Below are 23,577 nucleotides of genomic sequence, written 5' to 3' on the forward strand. Positions count from 1 at the left end.
ACCGTTTCATATCTATGACACTTTTTGAAGATTATTCTAAATCAGGTATGTGCAAGTTGGAACAGGGGATGGGCCAATCACAGAGGATTTATCTACGTTGAGGGCCGTATGAGACACCGTATAACATTTTAATAACAATCAAATGGCCATATTTAATGGAGGAACTCATTCATCGTACACTAACATCACAAGAACACAAAAACTTCTATAACGGTAACCAAAATATTTATTTACTAAAGAAAAGCAGAAAAAAAATCTATTTATTTATCATTTTAGTGGGAAATTTGATTCATCATGTTCTAAACTTTTCTATCAATGCTCCCTAGTAGACTGGATTCTCCAATGGAGATGATATTTTCCAAAGTGGACATCAGTTATTCAGGAAATATTAAGAAGTATGTTTCCAGTTAGGGATTAGGCGGGCCAGAAGAAAGCGTTCAGTGGGCCGATTCTGGCCCGCGGGACGGCTGTTGCACATGGCTGTTCTAAATGCTTCTGTGATCGTGCATTTATTATAATGTTGTTTCGTTTACTTTTCCAGTTTTTATATTAAAAATGAACTTCAACGTTTGCTTAAAATATTTTTTTCTTGGCTGCTTAAACTAAAATAAATAAAACGTTATAAATAAACTGCATTATAAATATATTTAACAATTATTAATCGACTAATTTAAACTGCCTTCATTGCAGTAGTTTCAAGACACATATAAACGAGAAAAAAAAGACCTAATGGAGATAAGATGGATGGAAATTAAGTATACATCTAGTAACTTCTAACAAATACTAAAGACGCACGTCTTAAAAGCTTTTGGTACGATTTCTTCTCGATATAAAATTCTTACGATGTTGTGATTCATCTTTTGTGATTAGTGATGACCAGGGGCATAAATAAGGTCCCCACAGACCACGCATTGCGGGGGGAGCCTCAAGCCATCAGGGGCCCTAAGCCTTTAGTTACGCCACTGGTGATGACGGTGAAAGCGTTAAAAATATTGTCTTAACTTCTACCCAAAGTATTCATGACGAAATTCCTAATCCAAATGAGAAAGGTATCATATTTCTGTCTTTCCGTGAAGAATAAAACATTTTACGATAAGTTTAATTTATTACTATTGTGTTCTGCTACGTGCGAAGTATGTTAGTCATAATGGGGAGATAAAATGAAGCCCAACAGGGCAAAGAGTTTGAAGGTGATGTAATTTAAAGTAAGACAATAGTATTCTTTGCCCCTAATTACATATACATACACACAAATACACGAGACATTCATTATATTCTAAGCCTAAAGGCGACGCAGTAATCGTGGAGTGATGGAAGTCGGTCAAACGATTGCGATTGCATCCCCTTACCTTACCACCTGTCTTCAACACAGTGCAGTATAAAACTAAACTAAATACAGTACAGTAAACTAAATACAGTAAATACAGTGAAACCTGTCGTCAACGGACCCTTTATTAAACGAAAAGATATGTTAAACGGAAACATTTCACGGTCCCATGAATTTACTGACAAAAATCGTGTTAAATTCCCTTCATAAAACGGAGACTGTATTACGCTGACAACGGAAATCAAAAGTATCTCAAAGGAAAATTTCAAGTTCCGGAGTGCAGCATTTAGAAAGGTTTTAGACATCCCATTAAGGGTTAGATATATTTTTTTGCAAAACATACAGTGATGTGTAAACAGAAGTAGACATGACGAATATACAAATATTATTAAGAATTTTTCGAAAAGTCTAGAAGGACAAGAGGAAGTGGAGGAAGGAGAGAAATATGACATTGAATTAGAAGAAGAGTGTAGGCTAAAGACTTATCAAGATTCTGCTAAATGTTCAAAGGAACTGCAAGATTTGCCTTCCGTCGAAATAACACTGATATGGTTGGTTAGTATGGTTTCTTAGACTAAAGTCTGTGGAAAGCTGAGGAGACAAGCAGCGGTGTGTGCAAACAACCCTCCTTGACTATTGGAAAAGTTAAATTAACGTCTGTATAGTGTGTTTTCTGTTCATTGTAGGTTTTGCGTGTATTAATTCGTAGTAGAAATAAAAACTGTAAATTGACTAAGGTACGCAAAGAATCTTGTTTTACCTCAGTATGTCCATTATATGCATGCTTTTTCTTTATCTACCTTCATTAACTGCAAACCTATCTTTAACGGAAATTTTTGCGAGTCCCGTTCGATTTCGCTAAGGACAGGTTTTACTGTACAAAATGTAAGGCTCACTTTTGGAATCCTTCGAAGGTCAAGAAAATAAATTTATGTATTTTGAGCAAGGGTATAATTAATACATCTCTGGTTCTATTAATTATTCCAGTAATTGGCAGCCACATTGTACTTTTAAAGTGATGTTAGATGAGATATGTATGCCTTACCAGTATAAATAATTCGTCAATCATCCTATTCCCACTGATCCCTATTTGTTAAATGTGTTTTGACAGTGCTTCCAGAAAGGCAGTGAAAGTTCAATAATTCATAACTTAACAATAAATCCATAACACAGTAGAAAAGAGTAATTGGAGTACATTTCGAGCTTATAAGAAAGCTTCTCTGGCGTCTTGCATTATTTTTTTGTAACCTCACTTTTTGCAAATATAGTATTAATATTTTAATCATCCAATATTATGGGTTATCTAATGGTATTAGTGGATCAGACACTCACTTCGTTTTCGTGATACTATTACTGTTCCATTGTTTAGTCACTAAGCAGACGATCTTTCCAGAGCTGCTACGCTAAAATATCTCAAGTCAATTACCTAGTAGTGTTTAATGTTAATCTTTCCTCCAATATTTCGAGTGTGACACTCAGACATTCATCCTCAGAGTCACACAATGGCATTCTCAGGTGCATACCTCATCATTATCATAGAATTCTGCCATTAGTGATAGGTCACTTGCCACAGCTGAGAAGCTTCCATGTTCCACTGCCTTCCGCCAACCTCTTCGCCTTCACGTATGATTTTTCTTTTTTGATATCGTCCATTTATTATAGTCTCCTTCGCCCCCTCCCTATCTTTCCTGTCACCATACTCTCTAGCATGACCCTTATGATACGATATGATCCTTCTTACACAATATCCAGTTTCCCTTCGTATTCTTAATGATATCTAAGGTTGTTCTTTTCTGTCCCACCATTTCTAAGACCGTATCATTCGTTTCTCGCTCGACCCAGCTAAAGCAAGTAATTTTTCACAACACGGCCTTCATTTTCTCCTACAGTGGTAATTTATGAATACTGTGTAAATGTTACTGATACTTATGGTTGCCTACCTTTCCCATAGTTACAAATTGCTCTTATTATTTTAGTACATAACAATATATGTGCGTAGCCCTAATGTTAGTACATTAACTTAATTTTTTAATAATTCTTTTTATTAGAATCCCGCAAGTAGGACTTAGAAGATTGTAATATTAGTATGTCCGTTACTTCACAAGATAACTATTACAGAGCTCATAGTGGTCTGGTCTCTTGTAAATAATTGAAAAGTAACCAAAAGCACACGAAAAAGTGACCAAAAATTGACCAAAATCTCATCGTGCCCCTTTTTTCCTTTGTCAATTTCTCCATCACCTCTCTCTTTGTTTGTTGTTTTGCTTTATATTTTCTTCTTTACTTCTTCTTTTTGAGCTTCCTCCTTTCTTAGGTTTTCTAAGTATGCTTTGTAGTTACGGTAAGCAGACTTAGCAGATGTAAGAAGCTTCTGAGTAAGTGGAACCAGTTCTGGCCTATTTCCGAATTTCTTCATCCCAGACATCATATTTAACTTAGCATTGAGAGTTCTCAAAGCCATGAAATATTCCAATTCATCACCTACTCTTAAGAAGAACATACAAGAAGCATAAACACAAATCGAACATGATGAACCACACAAACACACACATACACACACACACACATACACACGCACACACACACACACAACATTGAGCGGAGCGTTAACTATTACGAGAGAAAACTAAAAGACTATTATGATAAAAGAAAGAATAGACACAGAAGGGTTCTCAACCTCACCTTGAGAGCTTAAGCATCCACCAACCATCCACTGTGCTTTAGAAAGAATAAAAGCTGAAGTGAGAATAAAGCTGATTGTTTCACATGTGGCAGCAAGTACTGAAGTTTTCAGAAGAGTAGTGACTAACAAGTTTCTGCTTTTCTCCATTTATTTTTATATTTTTCTTAGACAACTGCCAATGCAAAACATAAATTACACGAAAAAGTCACTCTACCTCCCCCAAAAAAAGTAACTTTTAGTGACAAATTTGAAAAAAAAAAGTAACTTTTAGTGACAAATTTGAAAAAAAAAAGTAACTTTTAGTTAAAGAAAAGTGACTCGCTATGAGCCCTGAGATTTTTTCAATTCTTCCATTATCATTTAGTTGCTTTATTCTTCTGTCTTCCTTATGCTAAAGGGTATAATTGTGGGACGTTAAACTAAAAGATTTTATTTCATTTTCAATACCTCAAATACGTATTTTTTTCTAATCTTTTGTTTTTGTTCTGTTGAAGTAATTAGTAATAAAGTAATAATATAATATAAGAGGTTTCAGCTGCTCTTCCCGCCGAAACTGTGAAGACTGTGGCGCCGGTACTCAAGGAAGTTGGGTACTACGAACTACTAAAAGCAAGAACGCATCAGATCATTCAGAGTGCGTGAGTCTGATTGAATTAGCTAATGATACACTTAGCTGCTGCCAGTAGCAGACGATGCACTTAGTTACAACTCTAGCCGATAATGTCGCCGAGTCACTTTTGTTGCATTGTGGGAACGATTTGAATTTCCATTAGGAATATAGGGAGTGGTTCATCAGTGTAATCAGAAGAAAGAATGAAAAGTATTCAAGAGATAGGTACTTCACGTCTACGATTGAGTAGATATTTACAGAATGGTGTCGGTAATACTTTTTCTCACGTCTTGACTCACTATTAGAAGAATCGAGTTACTAGACGTCTAAATTATTTACTAGGACTGAAATGCAGTTAGAAGGATTGACCTAAGGTCAAATTTTTCATCATCTTAAAATTTGTTATTTGTTTATAATTTTTATCAGCAAATTATGTTTTATATAGATTCCAATAATAGCATTAACATTATGTTAATTAGTATTGTTGAAATTATGTGAGTTTACACTATAATTTCGCATCTGGCTACGGCTCACTGAAGACAGTCGTCCCATAACGACAGAACCCTTTATTATTTGGCACAGTATAGTATTCTGTAGTACTGTAAAAAGAATTGTTTATTATTATTATTATTATTATTATTATTATTATTATTATTATTATTATTATTATTATTATTATTATTATTATTATTATTATTATTATTATCTTATACGTATGTTTGCATACTGAGCATTTTATCATATAAGATATCATATCATATATATCACATCAGAATAATGAACACAGAAAATGAGCGTGTGGGAGTTTTAGAATTAACTTCAATCCATGTTTATTGTCTTAGAAATAACGTTCCTCAAGTAAAAATATAATATGAAAAAGTACGTTATAAATGATTACTTACTGTTTATAGATGTAAACAATAAGAAGCACTATAACAAGTCCTAGTACACCAAGAAGAGCACCAAAGATGACCATCAACAGAAAACTGCTCCCTCCGGGCGCCCAGCTACTCGCTGACCTTACAACGGCTTCCGGGAAATGAATGATCACTGGTACAGAAGCCTGCAAAACAGATAACTTTTGCGTACAGTACATAATTTTATTTATTTAGTATTTTACGGAATTTCTATAGTTTTAACACAAATTTATATTTATCATTTGCTTTTATTGAAGAAACATTAACTAACTCTTAGGGATTAGATTAGAGTAGATTTGAAATATTTCTTTAATTTTACACAAGATTGTTAATTCATATGACAGTTTCTACATAGCATTAGTGAAATATTCATCATCCTAGCTTCGGAACTAGGTAAAACTTAAATAAAAATACTATCTGACCAAACTAGGAACTTATTATTACTAATCTGAGTGACAGTTTCGGAAATATATGATTACTTACATTAGGCACATTATCATTGGCGTATTTACGATTTTGTTTCGGGGAAATTTTGCTAACTTTCGGGGAGGGTTTTGAATGGAAATGTGAAAATTCTCCAAGATATTTCACTTATTTTACTATAGTAAGTAAGATTTCGGAGGGGGGCTTAAGCCCGGAAACCCCCTTAAATACGCCACTGATTATTACTAATCTGTGCAACAGTTCCAAAAATATATCATTATCTTCATCAGACACATTATCTTTATTACTAATTTGTGTGACAGTTTCGGAAATATATCATTATCTTCATCAGACTATTATCTTTATTATTACTAATCTGAGTGACAATTTCGGAAACATATCATTATCTTCATCAAACACATTATCTTTATTACTAATTTGTGTGACAGTTTCGGGAACATATCATTATCTTCATCAAACACATTATCTTCATTATTACTAATCTGAGTGGCAATTTGGAAATATAATGTTATCTTCATCAGAGACAGTATTATTACTAATCTGTGTGAAAGTTTTGGAAATATATCAATATCTTCTACGACACATTATCTTTATTATTACTTATCTGTGTCGCAGTGTCGGAAATATATAATCTTCATCAGACACATTATCTTTATCATTTCTTATCTGAGTAACTGGTTCGGAAATATATCATTATCTTGATCAGATACATTATCTGATAGTAATAATAAGTGTTGCTTTCGTCAGATTTTACTTTTATTTATCAATTACTAGAATGAAAGTATGAATATGCTCTGAGAAAGATGATTTCGCTTAAAGTTTGTAATGTACAGAATATGTTCGCTGTTACCACAGGACATGACCGTTTAAACAATTTTCTATCGCACTGAATTTGATACAATGTATTAATTATGATTTTCGATTATAAGAATGGACACGCCCTGGGGCCATTTCTCAAAACTACCAGTCTTGCAATATAATGGATGTTTTAAAAATGGTACCCACAGACTACAGATCACTATTCTACAAGTTAAAATAAAGCGAAAAATACATATAATCGTACATTTTTCCGGTCCTTGTCGCAAAAAAAGAACCATAGATTAGCTCTACCAAATAATTACATCGATTCTTGCCAGATGACAGTTTAAGTCAATAGATGTTGACACTAGCACCCCTTACTACCTTAACAATCGATGTAACTGTTTGATGCAAAATTCCATTCTTTAATAACTTACGGTATTATTTTTTGGGGTTATTCTACTGAATGTATTAGCACGTTTCGCTTACAAAAGAAAGCACTAAGGGTTGTGTTTGGATTGTCACCAAAATCTTCTTGCAAGCCCATCTTTCGAGGACAAAAAATATTACCATTACCTTGTGCGTATCTATATAAAGTTATCTTGTTTACCGTAAGTAACAAACACTTATTTATTGAAAACAGTAACGTCCATAAATACAATACTCGATTCGTTAATAATTTGCATGTTATTCCCCAAAATTTCTTGTTTTTTCAAAAAAGTGTATATATTAACTGTACAAAAATTTTCAATAAGTTACCTGACTTTCTAAAACAAAACAAATCATATTCTATGTTTAAATCGGATCTTCACGAGTTCTTAGTAGATAAATGTTACTACTCGGTAAATGAGTTTTTTGAAGATAATGTATAAATGTTTTTTTCCTTTGTTAATTATATTATGATTGTATAAGCTTATAAAAGTCATAGTTATGTATGTATTATTTTATCTAAGTTTTTTTCTATACCATATATGTAATTATTTTGTAATTTTGACAACTGTATGCGTGCTCGAGAATACTCTCATTTGTATGCAAAACAGGCAAATAAATAAATAAATAAATAAATAAATAAATAGATGGTTTTGTAGAGCAATATTAATGATTCCAAGTTAATTTGCGATGTTGCCACATATAATAGTGAAACTTTTGATTCTTTATTGCCACTGAAGGAGGTTCGGAGGATATAGCACTATATAGGATTTTCGCTTTATTTTGACTTGAAGAATAGCGCTTTGTTGTCCATGGGCGTTATTTTTTTAGTACACCCGATATATTTTACAAATCATAAAACATCGTGAAGTAGAACTACTAAAATATTAGATTTTTTTTTCTAAATAAACATGACCATACCTCTAATTTGCAATAGTTTTACGATATATATAATTGTGAAATACTTGATTTTGAAAAAAAAAAAAGAGTATTACAAGCCTAGTAATTTTGAGAAACAGGCCTCTCATTACATAATTGAGTCATAAAAAGTGTTCTTTTGTTCTAATCCGTGCAATCAAAAGATGTGAATTAGATTAAAATGGAATTAATGATTAATTGTATTTGATAACAGAAATATTCAATACTTTGAAATGGTTCCTTAACAACGAAAGCTTACCTGCCTCGGTGGTACTCCACTATCTCGAGCCACAGCCACCATATGAGCTGTGCTACTATTTAAAAGACTTAAGTCTTTTACAAAAATTTCTCCAGTTTCTCGGATACCAAAAACCCTAAAATTTTTAATGAAAGAAAGAGAAAAATTAGAAAAATGACTGATATATATCACCCATCTGTATAATTGTTTTTATACACAATAAAAATAAGAGACTGTTTATTATATTTCTAGTATGTACAGTATGCGGCAAACCAAACAATACCGAAATCATATCGTTGACATTTATTTATTGTATAACATAATGAAACATAAGAAATGTCAAAAGGATGTCAACTAATTGTTACTCAACACAAATTGTAAATTTAAGAGGAATCGAGCCTATCATCATGTGTTCAAAATGTTCACCATTACGTCTAACATTCTTCATAGCCATTCTGTAGATCGATGAACGTGTGAACATGGCTTGCTGGAACAACAAAACAAATTATCGCATCTCTCTCGTAACTCCAGTACAGTGGTAGGGTATTATCTCTTCGAAAAATTGCTTCCTTTAGTATACCCCACATGGAGGCATCTCCACTCATCTCCTGCACTGATATGCTGGTCTACACCGTATGAGCGGAAATAGTGCTCTAAAATAAACACTTTCTCATCTGTTGTGAGTAACATTATCGTCACTCCAAGTGCATACTCCGCTAGTCCACACACAGCTAAGCATACAATGTGGCGCTCACAGCTCATACTACATTGCGCCCGCGCGCCATTTGCACGCGAATTTCAGTACTGTTTATTTTGCCGCATACTCTACTTCTTTCTTCCTTGCCTTTTACAGTGTGTTTGTAACAAAAACTTCAAGTTATATATATTCATAATATTTTATAGTTTTCTTGCTGCATATAGTATATCACAACTCAGGAAAAGACATTATAGCACGGACACAAATGTTCTAAATAAAACGTTAATTCAAAACAAAGTGTAGCAAACTGAATCTAATATCAAATACTGCTCTTGGCAACTTAGACAAAGAAACTATTTAAAATAGCTGGAACAAAGGAATTCCGAAGTAGGTACAGAGAGCGAACTACCAGGAATTAGATAGAAAGATTAGAACACGGCTATAAACGAAAGTAAACAATAAGGACTTTCGGTAATGCTTTATCAGACAATGTCATAATGTTTCCATAGAACTTTTTAGTTTAATTCATTTTGTGATTCGGGGGCACGGTGTCTCAGTGGTATAGCGCTTATCTCTGGTGCCTGGAGTACTTGGTTCGATCCCCGACCAAGTAAGTTTGTGGTGGACAACATCGTGTCCGTGCGTTTTCTCAAAGTACTTCCGTTTCCTCCCGCTTTCTCACTCCGCCAATTCTTCCATCATCATTAACTTCCTTTAATCATTGTCTCTCTTAGCCGAAAGGAATAATCGTGGGACGTTAAACTGAAAGATTTCATTTTGTGATTCCTTTGCCTTAGAAAGTGTTTTGTGATAATGTGCATACGCTTCCAAAAGCAGCACTTGATAGAAGGCTCGTTTTAGGACTTTTTTCAATTAATGTTACATAGAAATATTGTACCACTTTACTTACCTTGCAAATGGTCCTCTTAGTTCCAGACTAATCTTATCTCCTCTGTCTCCATCAGCTGCCTCTACTTTTCCAACGATATCTCCAGCACTGATACTAAGATCCGATACATAAAACTCATACTGTGGGTAGCGGAAGCGTGGATCCCAATCGTTGACGTTTAAAACAGAGATATTAACACGAGCTGAATCGTTCTACAGAAAAAAAAAAAAAAAAAAAATAAGACATTATTTTTACAATTCTATTTCCAAACTTTACACACAGTTTGATGAACGAAATATTTGGAGAGGAGAATGTCAACAAAAATTACCAATTCAAATGCTTTGAAAATAGGTGTTAAAAGAAAATTTCTAAAACAAGAAAATTCTAATTGTGCGTTTACGAATTGGTCATAGCTCACAGATGATTTATCGCAGAGGCGTACAGCAGGGGATGTTTGCTCCTTCTTCTCCCCTTTCAGCAAGATATGAAAAATTAAATATTTGCTATATATATATAAGTCACGCTTGTCCTGAAAAGATATGAGATAAAATGCTTTAACCTAACTGCTAACTGCTTTGATTAAATTCTGTGTACGTCACTGATCTACAGATCAGTAGATCATACAATATGAAATTATACCATGCTTTCCGTCAAAGGAGCTTCATGTGACTGCAGAAATAATCAATTAATGAATAAACTTTATGAACAACCTGGTAAACTGTTGATAACCTCTAGCAGTCGTAGAAACAAGTAATAAAGAAATAAAGTCACTGTTCAAAGGAATTTAAGATATTTTGACAACGAACAAGTAAGGTAGATAGTAATTTCCTACTATGTCTTCTTACAAATAGGAAATAAGACAGCATTTTATCCTAGCCTGAGACTGAGCTTTTTAAACCAGAGATAGGAAAAAAATTTGGGGGGTAAATATCCCAACAATAAATAAATCCGTGTCCCGGGTTCAATTCCCGGTGGAGACACTCGGTCGAAAAAGTATAAAAGTTATTTCAGGCTAGCCATCTTGAGTGAGGTTTTCTTGAGTATTTCTCATTCACATCAGGCAAATGCCGGGATGGTACTTAACATACAAGTCCCATGCTGCTTTCTTTCCTCCCCAAGCTTTTTTTCCTTCCCTTTCATCGGATTTTGTGCTCGTCGAGGGACGTCATCCCTCATAGGTGACAGGCTAACCTGGTCATAGATGCCGAAAGCCCAGAAATCTAATTCTTAATCCTAATCCTAGTGACGGGCTAATATGACCATACATGCCGAAAGCCTAGAAATCTAATTCCTAATTCTAATCCTAGTGACGGGCTAATATGACCATAGATGCCGAAAGCCTAAAAATCTAATTCCTAATTCTAATCCTAGTGACGGGTTAACATGGTCATAGATGCCGAAAGCCCAAAAATCTAATTCCTAATCCTAATCCTAACAAATAAATCAAGCTTGATCATATAATACTACTACTATCACTACTGTATAAAATGATCAAATATATATTGAGAAAAGTTACAGAGCTTTTGCTTAATTTCATTTGACCTCATCAGATGAATAAAAAGCTTTATGGAACAAACAATATGCTCAGTGGAAAGTAAAAATTCCTTTCGATTTCTCCGCAATAAATAGTGCTTACTCCGTAAACCTCAACTCTTTCCTGAACGCTGCAGATAAACAATTATGAAATTAGGTGAAAAGTCTACGTAATCTGCACGGGTGTAAATCTTACATTTTTATAGAAATTCAAGATCAAGGATTTTCTGACAACGAGACCATTTGTAAGAAAGTGGTTACTGAATCCATCCATTAAGCCGTGCAGGTTTGTTGTTCCCTTTCTAAAGGTGAACAATACTTATGAATGCAAATACTACTTCTTTGTAAAGTATAATCGCGAATCGCCAGTGAAACTTGAACCGTTGCTGTATGGTTTGTAAGATATAGTCCTTTTCTTTGCAACAGCCTCTTTCTCACAAAACTTTGTTTTGCCAAACTCACAATGTTTCCTCCTAACAAAATTTTTTCGCTGCTTCTATTCTTCTTAACATAAATACGTAAACTTGCTCTTGCAGTTGCAGATTCTGAACGACACTAGGTTTATACGATATCTAGTTTAGTGGATCTACAGAAGTCACCAAAATACACGAGGTTCGATGAGAAATCAAGCTTGTATTCACCACACAACAGACGGATACGTCAACTATGTAGTCAGAAAGGAGCGCTCATAAAAGATGTTATTCTGTGAATTATGACCATAGTTTCGTTAATAGCATTTTAATGTTGTTCTTTTGTGTATTTTATACATCTTTACTAAGTCAATTGTGTGGCGACACTTCCTGCAGTTACATTATTCAGTGAAAATTTCAGTTAAGAAAATCATATTTAACTTACCAATCGACCATCCGTGACGTGAACTAAGAAAGAATACAGCTGTTCAGTTTCATAGTCAAGAGGTTTCTTCAATAGAATATCGCCTCCGGTGGTAATACTGAATCTTCCTCCTGTATCGTCCAAAAAGAAGCGTACTCTCTATGGAAAAAAAAAAACCACAAATAATATACGAAACCTTAAAATCTTCAACTATGTCATCATTACTGCAGTACTTAATACACTTATTCAAAATTCCAAAGTAGCATTTGACATTCCTCTTCAGTAGTATTTATTTTGCTTGATACCTGTTTTACAGTTAGTTTTAGCGTCTAAGGTCATTGGTGAATTCTAAAGAACCTTATATTCATTACACGTTCTGTGATTAGTTGCGTTGTAAATATTCTGTTTCACACTTATTTAAGACCAGATTATTGTAATGAGTCACGAAAATATTAAATATCGACTAAAAGCACAGAATTGATGTTATTATTCAGATCAAAATCTCTTGTCGTCGCGAATTCTGTCGGGGAATTTGAAGCTAAAAATATATAAAACGATAATCATGCCTGTTGTTCTGTATGGCTGAGAAAGATGGTCGTTTACTCTGAGAGACAAGAACGTAGACTGAAAATATTTCAGAACAAGATCTTAAGACGAATATTAGGACCGAAGAGGAACGGGAATGGAAAATGCCAGAAACGTAATAATAAGGAAAATGCATAATGTATACCATTCATCAAACATTATTATGGGTATCAAATCTAGGAGGCTCAGGTGAGCAGGTCATGTAGCCAAAATGGAAGAAAGGAGGAACACTTTCAAAGTTTTAAATGGAAATCCAATCAGAAAACGACCACTAGGAAGAGCTAGCCGCAGATGGGAGGAAAATATTAAGATGGATCTAGGAGAAATAGGAACACAAAGTAGAAACTGGATCCAGTTGGTTAAGGACAGAACTCAATGGAAAGCTTTTGTGAATGTGACATTGAACATCCGGATTTCATAGGCCGTAGAGTTAGTACGTTACGTAGTTATTGTAATGAAATCAATTTCCAAAATTCCGTGGATTTTGTGGTTTGATGTGTGTGTATATATATGCATGTTTATTTGTATGTAACTAGAAATTCTTTGTGATTATTTCCTTTTATACTGATATTGGTATCGTTTACACACACACACATATATATATATATATATATATATATATAGATAGATAGATAGATAGATAGATAGATAGATAGATAGATAGATAAATAGATAGATAGATAGATATAGATATAGATATATATATATATATATTAGTTCAATATTTGACAAATGATCAAAGAACAGGTCCCAAAACAGATCCTTGTAGAACACCTGTATTTATTATGGTTCGTTTAAAGCGAATTGATATATATCTTTTCTTTTTTATTGACAACTCTAATTCAGTATACTGATGTCCATCTTTCACCTGCCATGGAAATCATGGAATGCTTCTTGTGCTATAAGAGTTTACTTAGTATAGTACTAGCGAATAATCTACAAAATTAAACACCTTATTTTAGTCGTAAAGATTGAAAATGATTACTATCCATAAATAATGTTTTATATAAGAAATGAATTATTGCAATAACCGTAGATTTATCTTTAAAGAATTACGCTTGGCAGTAAATAAAACTATGTTATGTTCCTGAAGAAAAACAATCTATCATTACTCTTTCAATTATTTTAGAAAAAAATAGATGATACACACATCGGTCTATAATTTTCAGTTTTATTTGTCACGCTATACATAATTTATAACCGTAATTCGACTCTCACGTTATTATTGTTGTTGTTGTTATTATTATTGTCTAGAGATAGGTGTAGTTATTTGGAATAGTAGAGGTATAACCTTGGCAAATAAAATTGAGTCAGTCCAAAAATGTTTTATTAGGCTACTATGCCATAAAACGAATAGAGATTACTAGTCACGTAGTTACGAATGCGGAAACAATTTTGGGGATTACAGGCATTAAGTGACATGAGAAAATTTATTGAAAGAGATTTTATTCAGAAAATACTAGACAATAGATATCATAGTGATTATTGCTTGCATAATATAGGTATAAGGATACCAATGTATAATACGAAAAATATGGATCAACATTAGTTCCTTTGAATCCAAAATCTGAAATTTTAAGAAGAATGAGTAATTCTTTTAATTTAATTTAATTTATTGTTATCAGTATAGAAGCATGGATTTTAGAGTTTGACAAATATTATTTGTAGTATTTTTGACGATGTATCTATTGTGAGACTAAAAATTTGACAAGTAATTTATTAATTCGATACATTTTACTTAATCCAATACTATTTTATTTTATCATTATATTTTGTTGTTTCAGTTGGTAGATTATATTGTATGCAATGTGTTTATTTTTGTTTGATAACGTGCTATATTTTTGAGGTTAGGCTGTTCATGGTACAGAAATAAACATTGTTATTATTATTATTATTATTATTATTATTATTATTATTATTATTATTATTATTATTATTATTATTATTATTATTATATAAAGTGCTATGCGTGTCAAAACTCGTCAAAAGAATTATTTTTCGTGCAATGTAAACATTTTTGTTCTCTCTTAACTGAGAGTTCAAACACGGAATTTATTGTCTTCTTGTATCCACTAATATTTACTTGTGTTCCGCAGACGTCAGCAAATTTTCCCTTTTTCGTCTAGATTAAGTAGTGATTATTACTGACAAAGTATTATTTGTAACAATAAGTAACATTAAATTGCTTTCTGCAAGTATGACACACCAATGTATAAACAATGTGCACCACACAATGATTCATCTTAAATATGCAGACCGGATAGAAAACTGCATCTTTATTGCATATGGAGGAAGTATCACCAGGGACCTGATTCTCAAAACTACTAGTCCTGTAATGCTAATTTAAAATTTTTCAAAATCAAATACTGCACAGTTGCATAAACTATCAAACCATGGTAATTATAAGTATCAAGATTAATATTTAGAAATGTAGAAATGATCTTTACTATCATTCTAACACTTCTACTTCATGATGCTTTGCGATTTGTAAAATAAAAAAATTAAAATTACAAGAGTTGGTTGTTCCTTTAAGAAAAAGACCCCAATGGGCCCGTTTCACAAGAGTACTAGTCTTGTAATACTAGTGTCGATCTGATAAATATAACTTTTTTCAATTGAGGGGTCCAGCGAGAAAGAGAGCTATGCCACTTCGACAAGAAATGGAAATAAATTGAGTTTTCTAAAGCATCGTGTTGCGTCATAATTTCTATAACAAAGGGTCAACTTTTTACTTCTTAACTTATTGTTAGGTAAATTATGCAAAAGGAAAAATATGAATTGCAATGTAAATAGCATTTATTACGAAATGAATGGTATAATGTTTGTAGTATACCATGTGGAAAAATCAATATAGCACATCAAACAGTTTTAACATGGCTTAAACATGGTTTTAACATGGCTTTTGCCTGAGTGTAAGTCATGTTCACAGGTTTGCATATGAACTACAGAAAGACAACATGTCTTCTGGGGTTCTTCACTGTCCAGTGTTTGTGGATGTTAGTTTTTGGTAAGCACCATGAAAAACTGGATGAATGTTAGGCATTATTGTCACGACATCTTTTAATTTCAGGGCTGATATGGGTCGTCCATGTGAATAGAGTAGTGGGTATTTCTTCAAGAAGTGTAGTCACGTAAGCCATGAAATGGCATTTTCTTGCAAAGTTCCATGTCAAAATAAATGTATTTGAAGAAGAATATGCCTGGTAGTGTTGTACAGTAGTTATTTTCGTGATATGAAAGCTAACACCGGATATTGCAACACCACTCTGTACTATTTTACTGTTGAACTGTTGGGACCTCCTCTACTGTCATACCAGACACCATCAGCAAGTGGCATAGCTCCTTCTCTCACTCAAAATGCTGCTGAGGACGTAATCATGAATTCAGAATATCTACTGCAACAAAAAAAAAAAAAAAAACGCGGGAGCTATGTCACTGATTATAGTTCACGTGATAGGCGATATTATGACAGTAGAAGACTAGATATGGCAAAAACTAAAATAATCAAGATTTGTGGTATAGCTCTCTCTCTCTCTCTCTCTCTTTCTCTCACTAGACCCATTAATTATATCTATCATAAAATTATAACCATACACCACAGATAATAAGTAACAAAACAGTGTTTATTACTAATTTTCATGATTTATAAATAATCTTGATTGTGGTTCATAATATTTCTACAATTTGAAGAAGTTGTAATTTTTGAAAAATTGCCGCCGGATGGAATTATATAGTACATATGTAAGTAGTTATCAATTGCACATTTAAGAAAGTGCCATGCAAAAGGGTACATGCCACCAAAAATTTTCCAAATTAAGATTTCAATTTCATATTATTTTTTGCTTGCATCTCTTATCGAATACAATGTACTGTTCCAGCCTGAAAAATAATCGTCCCTACATTTTACCACCTGAAAAATTGTAGTTTACATGTAATCATATGATGGCTGTTGAGGAATTTTTCCATATTGCTTTAAAAAAACTGTTTTCGGTGGACATGTAAATTACCATTTTGCAACGAAGCTCCTCAATTGCACAACTTTATAACTTACACTGACAAAATGTGCAAATTGATTCCCACATCAAGAAGCAAATTAAATACTAAAGACAGCTTATTGTTAGTCAATAGTAAGAAAATCAATTTTTGCTCTTTTATTCAAGTACACATAAATTTAAGTCAATTTATAACAAGATTATGCATATATTGTATAAAAATACATATATTGTATATAAATACATATATTGTATAAACAAAACTTTTAGGAATGATCAAAAAAATGGATCAAAAGATTGCGATCTTGGTCAATAATTAGTTTTTGAATAATGGGCTACAGAATTTTTGAACGGCCCTAAATCACGTTTTCATACATTCTACGGAATAATCACATCATACTGAGTTAAGTGATAGTTTGGCTACACTATATGTAGTTCTCCAGATATAAAGCCTACAAGAAAATTATTGATTGGAATATATTGGATCTTTTGATCCATTTTTGGATCAGAGACAACAAAATTTTTGAACGGCGCCTAAATCAAGTTTTCGTATTTTCTACGGACATACTGAGTAAGTCCGTAGTATAAGTACATCATACTGAGTTAAGTGATAGTTTGGGTTTGGATATACTATATGTAGTTCTTCAGATACACGGCGTACAAGAAAATTTTTGATTAAAATATATTGGATCTTTTGAACCACACACATTTTTATGTTTCGAAAAGAAATGCAGTAACTATCGATTCTAAAGTTATATTGTACTTACTTTATCACGCGGTTTATTCGTTACTACAGTTAGCAATACACTATTTAGATGAACATTCTCCAGCACCGCGGCCAAGTAGCTTCTCTGTAGGAACTGAAGGTCTTGCATATATGTACCCGGGCGACTTACAGTCAATGTGGCCAAAGCATATCTATCGGGATTGTCATATTGAGTTGCCTGGAATAGAAAAAAAAGTTACAAAATGTTGGAATTAAATTATTTTAGTTATTAAGTCGAACCTATTTATATAAAACTTACGGCTGAACTTTCAATAAAATTTCAAAATCAAAACAAGATCAACACTAAAACACGCCCAGCTGAGGTTTACCATAAGTCTCGAAGTGTTTTAGGAAATTCAGAATGCTTCGAGTTACAGAATTCGAGATAAAGGAAATAAAACTCCTATCTAGTTCTATCGCTAGAGCAATTCAGAAATTGTAAGAAAACAATAATTTAGAAAACTCATCTTTATAAGTTAGTAGTGGAACACATTCAACGTTACAGCTAGCTTCTATTTCAACTGTGCCACTTCTGGCGCTACTGTCGATGTGTGCTTTCCCGTACCTCCCTCGAAAGAGAAGGGGACAAGTTGTTGAAGCTGAGATCTTTCAATTGTTGGATGCGGAAGCGTCGCCACAATGAATTATTTCACGGACTTTACTGTGCTCTGTCTTCTTAGGCATTCTAAGTAGCCTATGATCTTCACTTGTCAAGACCAAAGGATTGAATGACAAATTGGCAACACAGGTGAGGTCATTCACTTCTTTTCCCAAACCAAAGGGAGAGTTTCCTCCGTCAGAGGATGACGGGGGTGGGGCCGAAGTATGTTTCGCATATTTTCCGTGGGTACACCTGAGATAGACAGGCTCTAGTGCTATAATACAACTACTATTAGGTAATAGTATTACAACTACTATTAGGTAAAAATAGGACAAGTAATATTAATCACTGCATGATTATTTTTGTGAAGAATACAATAACCCTAATATCTTAATTATGAAAAATTAACTTGTAACTCTCCTTTAGTTGATTAACTGTGAAATAAATATCGTATTTGTCCCCAAAATATATTTCTATTATTATTACGTATTCTGCCTGTTGCTAGGTTCTAGGACTAATAGGGTATCTCCCATTCCTTAGGTTAGGAGAAATGTTTCGTCCATGTTTCTCGATCTTCGGCTTGCTCTTTTAACTCCCAATATTTTCTCATATTTTTCGAATTATCGATAAGTTGTGTTCTTCTTCTTCCTATTCCTCGCTTTCCTTCCATCTTACTGTCTATAGCGGAATACAGAAGGCAAGATATGTCTAATCCAGCAATCTACGAAGGATACTGGATAAGAGCGTCCTCTTCTCTCCTACTCATCTCAAAACATCTTCGTTTGTTACTACTCTGTTCGTTTCATCTTCCTCAAATGCCACATTTAAAAGCTCTCTCAAGCATTTCTTCTCTACCTTACATAATGCCCAAGTCTGAATCATACAATAGAATACTCCATGTAATTACAGCACTTGACTAACATCTTCCCTAGTCCAATGTTAAACCTGTTAGTTAGGAGTGATCTTTTCTTCTTGAATGCATCTTTTGCTATAGCAGTTCTCAATCTAATCTCTTTGGTGCAGTAAGTCTCTCGGAAGCATTTTCCCGGATATTTGAAGTGATCGATCTCTTCAAGCTCTTCTTGTTCTACTCTGATCCTTAAGGGTGTGTTTCCACGGGATATTCTCATGACTTTCGACTTTTCGATGTTTATTTCCACTCCATATGATTTCTCAGTATCAACTTTTATGTTCATAATCTCCCGTAGTCCTTCCTCGGCTCTAGCTATAATAACCGTGTCGTTTGCATACCTCACCTTGCTGATGATTTATTCCCTAATTTTGAAATCCAAAACTTCTGTTAATGTTTCCTTCATTAAGCATTCACTGAAAACGTTGAATAAATCGGGGATCCTTGTCTCACTTCTCTCACAATCTCCACATTGTGTTGCTTTCTCCTTGGTTTAGACGCAACTTCACTCTCTGTCCTGTAAACAGGTTACGAATGAGTCAATCTGTCCAGTTGATTTCAATTTCTTTAAGCATTTCTAAAAGCCTTTTAACTGTGCAGCTACGGTTATATTAATATATTTAAGAAAGAAAATGGTATTATTACTCAGTATTCACATTGTCAGTCTATAAATAGTTACCGGTACTTTAAAATTATTTTCCAGACGCAAGTAAAATATTGAAATTGCTGAGGTATGCAAACGACACGGATGTTACTGTGTTCCACATAATGATAAATGATAAATAAACTAGTGAGATGATTTATGTGAAGACAATGGGAACTAGGATAGACCCTTGGGGAATACTTTTGTAAACAATACCAGCAGGTGACAGACACCTTTGATGTCACTGATTCAATAATCTCTATTTATCAACCCTAAAAACAACCAAATCTTAGGCCATATCCATTATGCCAAAATCATCAGTTTTCGTCCGTAATAATTTGTAATATTGTCGAATGCTTCCGAGAAATCAATAAAAAACGATTGGTTATTCATTATTAGTTAGTGTGTTGGAAACTTTCACAAGAAAATCAGGTAACTCTTTACTTTAGACAAGGCAGTGATATCCTGTCACTGTTAGTATTATTGACAGGTTGTCACTGATTCTTTGCTGTTCCTTATTCACATAGATATTTTCTCACGTTACTGTTCACATAGTATTGTAGAGCGAGCGTTAGCGAGTGAAGGCGGGTTAGAGCCCCGCAGGGCACGTTGTTTTCGGTGTTTCGTTCTTGGGAACTGTAGCTGTAACCGTTCAGATGAATCGATTATTGTTACTGCCTTGCCTAAAGTAAAGGCTTACCGAAAATCATAGTTGAAAACTCTAAATATGAATGAAAAAGTAAATTGGGATAAATATTTATATTTTACCAGCTGTTGGAGACTACTCACTCGTACAACTAAGGTTGCAGGTTGCAGCAACTCTTCATCTGGAACTGTTCTCTTAATGAACACCTCTCCTGATCGTCGATCTATGTCGAAGAAGCGGTAATCGGAGCCTGCTGAGAGAAAACACACAACCATTACTAAACTTTTACAAAACTAACCAATAATTAGCAGTTAAAAGGATTAGAATGATCTTTAAAGTTATTACACGTGTCGTAAAATGTTGTTAACATAGATCACTTATAACAAAATACTTTGGTTTGAGTAATATTTACCTGTACCTTGGGCAGAAAGTACTCTTACATGTGCACTATACTTAGTAGAATGTTCATTTCATATTAACAAAAGAAGAATGTTTTTAATATATGTAAGTGATTATTATGGGATAGTTGTTGCTATGGACATGTTTTATGGTTACCTAGTCAGTGAGTTTGTGTACTTAACAGTTTTAAGAAAAGGATATTATAAGTTATATCAAATAATAAACCAGTTTAGCACCGTTTATAGACGTTGTCATTTTTATTAAAAAGGTGAGATTAATGGTATTTAAATATCGAAGCTAATATTTTCATGCCAAAGAAATACTACCACTTCGAATTTTTATCTCAGCAAACGAACCAGGTTTACGACTATCATTTTGATAAGTCGTTATAAAAATTTTGGTTTACCTCACCCGGGACTTTGTAAATTCAATTCCCGAAGAAGAGTAAGGTTGAATTTACTTTTATACTACAGTTAATGAATACGAACTTAACCATATTGCGAAGTGGTAAAGTAATCATTAGAAAAATGGACAACGAAACAATGCAGCAGGAATCAAATACTAGTGACAAAGGTGAAACTAGTGTAACACCAGGATTGACATCTGAGGATCGAATCTTGTTAGCTTTACAGCGACAAATGATGCAGATGTCTACCGAGATAAAGCAGACCATGGAACAGAAGTTCAACGAAGCTAACAAACAAAATGAAGAATTAAAGCAGACCATGGAACAGAAGTTCAACGAATCTAACACGACCATGGAACAGAAGTTCAACGAAGCTAACAAACAAAATGAAGAATTAAGTAGACGAATGGAACAGAAGTTCAACGAATCTAACACGATCATGGAACAGAAGTTCAACGAATCTAACAAGACCATGGAACAGAAGTTCAACGAATCTAACAAGACCATGGAACAGAAGATAGAACTGAGGTTTGACGAAGCTAACAAGCAATATGAAGAATTAAGTAGACGGATAGAACGGATAGAACAGAAATCAGATGAAACGAAACAGACAATTGTCCAGGTGGTGAACGACATATCCTCACAGTTCGAGGAAAAGTTAAAAAGGATATCTGATGATTGTCAAGAAAAGCACAATCACCAAAACCAAGAAATTAGTGCTGTAAAAAAAGATTTAGAAGTAATAGAATCTTCCATTAAACAGCAAAAGATCCAGGTCAGCAACAATTCTAATAACATACGTGTAAATACACAGTTGTTAGCTACTATTCAGGAAGAGATTAGAACGTTACAGGCTAAAGACAACATCTACCGTAATAACTTGGGTAGTGATCGCTTTGAATTGCCCCACTCACCAGAGATGAACTCGCCTTCGCCGGGGTCTGATGAGGATATTATACTAGAAGAAAGTTGTCCGAAGAGTACTGATGAGCGAAACGTAGATGGTGCGACGACACAGCACGTCATGGATAGGAACTATCACTCAACAAGAACAAGGAATGAGAAAAAGAAGGTAAAATTAAGTGTTAAAATGAGTGAAATTCGAGCTATGAGCAAATTCAGTGGTAAGTGTAATGAGAATGCTACTTCTTTCTTAGAGAAATTCCAAGACGAATGCAATATAATGTGTATCGATCGATCACAATATATGAAATTAATACCCCATGTATTACTCCCACCTTGTTCCTTATGGTTTAAAGCAATACGTGATCACATTAGTACATATGAGGAATTCAAAGCGGCATTGATCGCGAATTATGAAAATGACTTTTTGCTGGCAAATAGAGATGCCACCCTTAGAAATCAACACTTCAATCCTCGATTGCATAAATCTGTTGTAGAGTTTGTTGTAAATGTCTACAACGAATTAAAGGTCGTTAATCCTTTGCAATCGGAATCGAGAATAATAGCATCGATTCGAAATTTGCTTCCATTTAAATTGCAACAGATCTTATTTTCCACACAGTGTATGAGTTTCAGCCATTTATTGATGCTTGTCCAATGCTACGAAACTCAATACCATGCCATGAATCCACAATCAGGAATGGGTAAAAATAAGAATAATTCAGATCATTTGGTGCCAGTTCGGAATTTAGATATCCGAAGTGTGAATGATATGAAACCTAACCTAAGCCGAGTATACTCTAGCAATCAAAATGAGCAAAATAGACAAGGTTATGTAGGGAATCCGCCTAACCTAATTAATCGTAGCAATTCATATGTTAGACCATATAGTCAAAATAGGTTTAAAAATAGACGTAACGTATGGCGAAATTCTAGAAATACAGCGAACTACGTGGATAGACGTAATTGGAGATCAAGAGATGGGACTTCATATCAAAATCAAAATCACAATGAAAGACATGTACAGAACAATAATGTAGAACCTAATCATGATTGTGCGGTACAATGCACTTTATTAGATTCATATGCAAGTACGAATGTAACATGATTACCGTCAATGAAATTAGGTTAAACCCATATTAGTTATAGATTCTTGTGAATTTTCATTTTAAAGTTTATGTGTTAATATCAATAATGAAAACGATTCTTAAAAATACTTGAAATGCTTAAATAGAGTTTTAAGTAGACTGGAAAATTGATTTTCAAATGATTTTTATTCTTTCTTGTTAATGTGAAGAATCATAATTCGATTCATAAATGATTAAAAGCAAAGATTATTTATATTAGATTGATTTGTGTTGAAAACTTAATTGTCAAAAATTATGTTAAGAATAAGATCCATTCTATAA

The 23,577-nt window shown here is 33.6% G+C and overlaps 1 protein-coding gene across 2 annotated transcripts in view; it reads right to left on the reverse strand.

The window, feature by feature from the left end:
• Window positions 1-23,577, reverse strand: part of Cad96Cb (protocadherin Fat 4-like Cad96Ca) — a 316,068-nt gene that overhangs the window by 30,829 nt on the left and 261,662 nt on the right. Inside the window, exons 11-16 of one of the 2 annotated variants that reach the window (XM_081769855.1) lie at window positions 20,604-20,710; window positions 17,662-17,838; window positions 12,339-12,476; window positions 9,972-10,162; window positions 8,386-8,500; window positions 5,523-5,683 (exon numbers count right to left, since the gene is read on the reverse strand). In XM_081769855.1, the coding sequence (XP_081625981.1) occupies window positions 5,523-5,683; window positions 8,386-8,500; window positions 9,972-10,162; window positions 12,339-12,476; window positions 17,662-17,838; window positions 20,604-20,710 (889 nt within the window). Of the gene's footprint in view, window positions 1-5,522; window positions 5,684-8,385; window positions 8,501-9,971; window positions 10,163-12,338; window positions 12,477-17,661; window positions 17,839-20,603; window positions 20,714-23,577 lie in introns of both variants that reach the window. The other variant, XM_081769853.1, reaches the window with a different exon arrangement.

This window comes from Thermobia domestica, chromosome 8 (genome assembly GCF_964235325.1).
Source record: "Thermobia domestica chromosome 8, izTheDome1.hap1.1, whole genome shotgun sequence".
Lineage (NCBI taxonomy): Eukaryota > Metazoa > Arthropoda > Insecta > Zygentoma > Lepismatidae > Thermobia > Thermobia domestica.